Below are 7,714 nucleotides of genomic sequence, written 5' to 3'. Positions count from 1 at the left end.
TAACATATTAAGAATTTTTTTTTTTTTTTTTTTTTTTTTTGCAGTACGCGGGCCTCTCACCGTCGTGGCCTCTCCCGTTGTGGAGCACAGGCTCCGTACATGCAGGCTCAGCGGCCATGGCTCACGGGCCTAGCCGCTCTGCGGCATGTGGGATCTTCCCAGACCGGGGCACAAACCCGTGTCCCCTGCATCGGCAGGCAGACGCTCAACCACTGTGCCACCAGGAAAGCCCCAGAATTTGTTACTTTTTAAATGAACTAATAAATATTTTAAAAATTTAGGCATTTTCATTCTAATACAGTAACTATCAGTTGATATAATAATCCATATAAACAAAAAAATCTCTTTGAGGACTTCAATAATGTTTGAAGAGTGTAAAGGGATTCTGATACCAAATAGTTTCAAAACTACTGCTCTGATATCAGCCTCACATTTGATAAGAAAAAGTAAGTTGCAAATGTCTTTCAGGTATAAGGCAAAAGGTGTTATTAGGTATGCATAGATGACCTGTTCACATTTCAGAGTGCTCTTGTACTTGTTATTCCTTCTGCTTGGAGTATCCTTCCTCTAGATTGCTGCCTCTTCTTCAGCACCCAGTTTCAGCTCAAATGTCACCTACTCAGTGAGGCCTTCCCTGATCACTCTACCTAAGCAGCTCACTCAGGTCATCATCACAATGACAACACTGCTCTATTTTTCCATAACATTAATGAGCAGCTGAAACTATTTTGTGTTTACATCACAACAGGTCATTCATCTTTTCTACTTCTGTATTCCTGGTGCTTGGAATAGAGTCTGGACATGATGGATATTCACTAAGTATTTCTTCACTAACTATATAATAACTTTTTAAAAAATAGTATCTTTTTTTTTTTTTTTTAATTTTTTGGCTGCGTTGGGTCTTTGCTGCTGTGCTCGAGCTTTCTCTAGTTGCAGCGAGCGGGGTCCACTCTTTGTTGCAGTGCGCGGGCTCCTCACTGCGGTGGCTTCTCTTGCTGTGGAGCACAGGCTCTAGGAGTGCGGGCTTCAGTAGTCCTGGTGTGCGGACTCAGTAGTTGTGGCTCGTGGGCTCTAGAGCGCAGGCTCAATAGTTGTGGTGCATGGTCTCAGTTGCTCCGCGGCATGTGGGATCTTCCTAGACCAGGGCTCGAACACATGTCCCTTGCGTTGGCAGGCGGTCTCCCAACCACTGCACCACCAGGGAAGTCCCACTAACCATATAATAACTTTGATAACAACTCAAAGTTTAAAAGTCTGTTACACTCCTCTAGGGTCAATAAACTGCAAGTTAGAAGCCTGCAGTTTTCTTTTTTTCTTTTTTTTTGGTCTAATAATATTTTTTTAAATTCTTAATTTAAAGCATTAAGAATATGTTAAGAATATATAGTCTTGTATGGTGAAATAAACAGAATAATCCCATTCTCCAGCTTCTTCCCACCACCCCCCACCCCCAAATTCCGATGTCACACCATTGGTCATACACTCCTGCACTGTTACCACCTACCGGTACCAAGGGGCTACTCCTTTTAGATGGTGAGTGCACCCTTCGGTTCACCACAGTCACCACGTGAAGTCACTTCTCTCACTGACAATGCCTCCCTGGTCCCTGAAGGCATTTGGGTTTGCAACTCCTGCTCTGGGACTAGCTCTTAAAAATTATAACCTTTTTCAGAACAAGTCACATGTGGTTGTGGTAGCAGACAGGTGGAAACAGGATTAAATAAATTCTTAAGGTCTTTTTTGGCCAGTTTCTCAAATTTGTTTAAGATCCAAAATTGATGGAGATACTAACATAAAAATCCATCAGTATTGGTTGAGATGTTTGATCTCAAGCCAGGTCATCACTTCTGGGGGAAGAGGTAAATGCTAATCTGAAAAAGACGTATTTGCTTATTCACACTGGTACATCTAGATAGGTCCTTCAGACTTTCCTATTGCACTAATTTGGTATTTTTAAACATCACAAATCACAAGTATACCATATTGAAGCCTGGTATGTGAAAAACTGCTTCTACATAAACTGTTAAATGTTTACTGGTCATCAATAAGAAAAAAATGCCAACTTTCAAAAGCACAAATAGGAACTGTCTTTACTCAGATTATTTCTCTTCCTCAATTATTGCCACAGCTACTACTTTCGATCAGTGAATTAAAGACTATATGCTTTCTATTCTTTAGTCTCCTTTTCCAATGAGTAATCCTGGAATTCTGAAGGCTTCATAAGAGCAGCTGAAGAGAAGAATGTGCATGTATTAATGAAATATAAAGGAAGACTGTTGGTGATTAACTCTTTCAAGTCTTATCCAAATTTAGCAGAGGCTCTTAATGTAAATGCTACTTTTTATTTAAAAAAATTCATTAGTCATCTGATTATAAAACCAAAACTTGCTCCTAGCAGGACATACAGAAATTTGTAAAAAAGAAAACAAAAATAAGATAACCATCTTACCAACCAGAGGCAATACTTCGATATATATCCTTCTAGTCTTTTTTCTATTCCATAAATATAAATACTTGTTTTTTAAATAAATCTATAATATCATATAACCTATTATGTAACCTATTTCCATTGGAATTTAAGTTGTTACTAATTTTTTTGGTTTCTATAACCCTATAACTAGCATCCTTGTAAGTAAATATCAGTACACATTGCTGACTCCTTAGGATAAGTTCTTATAAGTGGATTTTCTAGCTCAAAGGAATGTACAAGTTTGAAGCAAAATACATATTACCAGAATGTCCTCCAGAAAGCAATGCTACTTCCCCATCAGTCACTAAAGGGAATAATATATATGTTTTAGAGAGGATAATCAAGCAAGTCAAACACAGTAATAAAACTATGGTCAACATTTCATCAAAAAAAAAAATACACACACACACACACACACACATAGATATACTGTTTTGTAAGATAGTAGACTATGACATCCCAAAGAAATTAAAATTGGTTTCAACTCAAGTTACTGTCTCTGTCAAACCGTGCACAGTTCTACTGCCAAAAAGCTAAACTTGAGAAGACGGTAAGAAAGCAGCAATTTACTATTAGGGCTGTATGTCTGGGGAAGGCTGTTCGGTAGGCAAAGCTTCTGCTCCCCAGTGAAGCCTTCCCCAACTACTCTAATCCCATGCTGATCCTGTCCTTCTGGAAACTCTAATTTCATTTACAGTTAATGCCAACATCTGTACTTAACTTTTCTGTTTTATGGATTTAAGTCCTGTTTTCCCAACATGACGGAAACCCTCTTGGAAAATACACCTTGCAATTTACATTTTTCTGTATCCCTTAGTGTTTTACATACACAGATGAATTATTCCTTCAAAACCTCTTCCTGGGAAGCCAAATTATAAAAGGCCTACGCTTACTTTGACTGTGCAGAGAAGTTAGCAGCAGCAAAAACAGCGGCTTCAACTTCTACGTTATCATGTGAATCCAGACTCTGACGAATACTATGATGAGCATTCTTCCTCTCAGGAATTATTGATGCCAGACTTCCCAACATCCTGCACAGAGAAACCCAAGAAGAATGGAAATACAATAAGCTCAAGGTCAGAAAAGGAAGAAACAGGCAAAGCTAAATTACCAAAACTAAAGTTTACAGGTCATTCCATAAATCTCAGGTTAATAAAGTATCAATTTTAGAAGTCAAGCAGTGACTCAAATTCTAAACACTTTTCCATACTTCAATATGTCAGAAAAACTAACATGGCTTATTTAACACAAGCAAAACTTTTAAGAATCACCTTGAAGTACATGCCAAGTACCAAAGAGAGCCCAGTAAAAGAAACTTTTAAATTATTAAAGCATCAAAATATCAATTTTCCAGTGTTGTATAAAGAAGTCCATTTTAGCAAAGCATTACGAGTTCAATACTTTTGTTATTAAGCAGATCCGCAAAGTAAAAAGTAAGACTTCCCAGTCTTTTTCTCAACATCAGTGATTACTTGTATCATGATTTTCAAATCTCTCCTCAGTATCAAGAGAAGAGAGGAGAATGCTCCCTGGGGCTCATATCAGAATTGAGGAAGGAAGAGTTTAGGAAAGTGAGTTTCAAACAATCCAAAAATTATGCATATAATTTCATAGATGATAGACCTAAAATGAGGATATTGGTTCAAGCTGGATATAAGGCTTACAAAATGAAATTCTAACAAAACTTAAAAAAAAATTGTTTTAATGCCAAGAAAGAAAAGAAAAGCCTGAAGAAACTAATATGGTTATATCTGGCGTTCTCCAAGGAGTCCAAATATAAATTATCATATACAAAAACAAGCACATAACCAAGGATGAATACAGAAAACTGACATGAAACAGTAGAACAAGGTCAGGAAGGTAAAAGTTCAAAATAAGCCGAGGCTAAGCCACATTTACTAAGTAGAGTTATCAGATCAGAACATCCACCCACAAAGAGAAATATTTCAAACGTAAGTTACCAAAACAGTAATAATAGATGGTTAGCTGCAAGGCATTTACAGATTAGGATGGTTACCATATTTTCTCAGTGACTGTTAGTAGAAAAAATAAAAATAAATTCTTAATATTCAAAATGATAAAAGTAAATATATTGCCTTTTGGGGATATATAATCACAACTCAAACAATCTTGTGGTGACTCATTAGCATAACAGAGTATACCGGAGTGTGATGGCTCTTGCTACAGGATCATTACTATGAATCACAGAGAAAATCCTCTTCACAAATTCATCCACATTTAGAATCTTCTCCAAATGCTTCTCACTTTGTTGAGTAACTTTAAGAACACACAGCCTCAGGAAATTGTTTCTATGAAAAACCACAGATAAAATAAATTAGACCACTTTATAAAGTAATATTTAATTAGGAATCAAAGCAACACTAATGATATTAATAAATTTTAGCAATAGGCCAATGTTTTTCAATCTTAATATTCTCTGTCTTACCACTGAAAGAGTTAAAGTCTGTACAGTCATCCTGTGATATCCATGGTGGGGAGGGGGACTGGTTCCAGACTACCTCCTGCCATACCAAAACCCTTGGAGACTCGAATCCCTTATACAAAATGGCGTAGTATTTGCACATCCTCCCACACACTTCTAAATCATCTCTAGATTATTTACAATACCTAATATAATATAAATGCTATATAAATCAATGTAAATAGTTGCCAATGTGTGGCAAATTCAAGTTTTGCTTTTTGGAACTTTCTGGAATTTTTTTTCCAAATACTTTTGACCCATGGTTGGTAGAACCCATGGATGCAGAATGCTTAGTTGCAGAGGGCCAACTGTACATGAGATGCGTACTAAGCATAAGCAGTTAGCAAAGCCTGCAGTCCTACTGCAAGGCACCAAAACAGTAGTAACAGAAAGAGAAGCCCTGGACCCCAAACTCAATCTCCTCAGTCATATTATAACCAAGGAGATGGTCATCTTCCTCTCAAGCTAATTCTACAACATCATTTCTCCAAGTCTGATCTGGTGTGTGTATAAGCACGTGAATGCATGGAGAAGGGCGGAAAGAAGTGGGAGAGGGAATGGCAGAGGGAAAAAAATAGGTGTATATTCAGTGCTTACTTACATGTTTCAGGCACTTCACAGTGACCCATAATCTCATGTAACATGTAATTTCACGTTATAAAATAAACTGTTAAATCAGAAACTTCTCCAAACTATCTGCACAAAGCCACAGATATTTCCGAAATGTACAATAATATATTAAGGTTGTCTTAATTTTGAATTATCCTGTCCCCCAAAGAAATAAGTACTCTCTGACTTATATCCTTCACTTTTGCTGAAAATGCCATTAAATTTCACACCAAAATTTGTTGCAAATTGCCATGTGCATCCATTAAAATGGTAATGAACCATGTGGAAGTCCTAAAAGCCAAAAAGAATACAGACCACAATATAAAATAAAGAAATATGAACAATGTGCTTTAGGACAACAAGGCCTTAAAAAGACTTACCCAACTCTGAAAACATCAGCTAACTTTAGGAAAGCAGAATTGATGAGAATGGGGAATGGATACTTCTGAAAGAGCCTGGGAAAGCGGACAACTGCTTCACACTGTTCACCAAGCTTGCCAGATCTTAGACCTATGAAGAGCATAAAAAGGGAAGAACAGTTTACAAATTTGTGGCTACAATAAGGCAAAAATAGCAAATATCAACACAGTATTAGAGTAAAATTATTTACACAGTAAAGTAATAATCATTCTTAACAATTAAGTAAAGTACAATTGTAACTCATTATCTTTTCAAAAATAAAAATGGCATATGAAATAGTAATTTGGTAAAGTGTCACTTTTAGATATAGAATAATGAAAAAGAAACTATTTTTTAAAAAAGATTGAGTTGATAAAATATTTGGGGCCATAAGTAAACCTCAACAAATTTAAAAGGACTGAAATCATACTATGTATGTTCTCTGATCATAATGGAATTAAATTAAAAATCAGTAAGAGAAAAATATTTTAAAATTCCCAAATATTTGGAAATTAAGCAACACACTTATAAATAATCAATAAGATGAATCACTGAAAGAAGTGAAAGGGTGAAAGAAGAAATCAGAAGGGAAATTTAAAAAAAGAAAAGAAAAAAAGAAACTCAATCCTTAATTTGCACCATATACAAAAATTAACTCAAAATGAACCATAGACCTAAATGTAAGACCTAAAATTATAAATTATATAGAAGAAAATACAGAGGAAATCTGTATAAGCTTAGGTTAAGCAAAGAATTCTTACATAAAAAAAAGTGGAGTTTTTAGATTAAAAACATCATAAAATTAATAAGTGATAAGTTAAACTCTATCAAAATTAAAAACTTCTGCTCTTCAGCTTCCCTGGTGGCCCTAGTGGCACAGTGGTTAGGAATCCGCCTGCCAATGCAGGGGACACGGGTTCGAGCCCTGGTCCGGGAAGATCCCACATGCTGCGTAACAACTAAGCCCGCGTGCCACAACTACTGAGCCTGAGCTCTAGAGCCCGCAAGCCACAACTGCCGGGCCCGTGTGCCACAACTACTAAAGTCTGCGCACCTACAGCCCATGCTCCACAACAAGAGAAGCCACCGCAATGAGAAGCCCGCAAACCGCAATGAACAGTAGCCCCCACTTGCTGCAACTAGAGAAAGCCCGTGCACAGGAACAAAGACCCAATGCAGCCAAAAATAAATAAATTAATTAATTAATTTATTAAAACAAAAAACTTCTCTTCAAAATATACTGTTAAGAGAATAAAAAAACAAGCCACATATGGAAGAAAATATTTATAGAAATTTATATTTAAAGAACTTTATCCATAGTTCTTATATCTCAATTTTTTTTTTTTTTTTTTTTTTTTTTCTCTGGATGCCCAGGCCCAGCGGCCATGGCTCACGGGCCCAGCTGCTCCACGGCATGTGGGATCTTCCTGGACCAGGGCACGAACCTGTGTCCCCTGCATCGGCAGGCAGACTCTCAAGCACTGCGCCACCAGGGAAGCCCAGTTCTTATATCTCAATAAAAAGAAAACTTAATATTTTTAAATGGGCAAGATTTGAAGAGAAATTTCACTAAAGAGGAAATAAGGACGGCAAACATAAGCACATGAGCAGATGCTCATCACTGTTAGTCATCCATGAAATGTAAATTAAAAACCACAGTAAGACACCACTACACATCCATTAGAATGGCAAAGAAGACCGACAATACCAAGTGCCAAGAGGATATGGAGCAACTAAAACTCTCATACATTGCT

The 7,714-nt window shown here is 36.8% G+C and overlaps 1 protein-coding gene across 1 annotated transcript in view; it reads right to left on the bottom strand.

Annotated features, from left to right (window-relative positions):
• Positions 1-7,714, bottom strand: part of INTS7 (integrator complex subunit 7) — a 96,752-nt gene that overhangs the window by 76,292 nt on the left and 12,746 nt on the right. Inside the window, exons 2-4 of the mRNA XM_024751099.1 lie at positions 5,942-6,071; positions 4,633-4,779; positions 3,364-3,501 (exon numbers count right to left, since the gene is read on the bottom strand). Of these exons, the coding sequence (XP_024606867.1) occupies positions 3,364-3,501; positions 4,633-4,779; positions 5,942-6,071 (415 nt within the window). The remainder of the gene's footprint in view (positions 1-3,363; positions 3,502-4,632; positions 4,780-5,941; positions 6,072-7,714) is intronic.

This window comes from Neophocaena asiaeorientalis, unplaced genomic scaffold (assembly GCF_003031525.2).
Source record: "Neophocaena asiaeorientalis asiaeorientalis breed wild unplaced genomic scaffold, Neophocaena_asiaeorientalis_V1.1 scaffold67, whole genome shotgun sequence".
Taxonomy (NCBI): Eukaryota; Metazoa; Chordata; class Mammalia; order Artiodactyla; family Phocoenidae; genus Neophocaena; species Neophocaena asiaeorientalis.
This window is presented reverse-complemented; position numbering and strand designations above follow the sequence as displayed.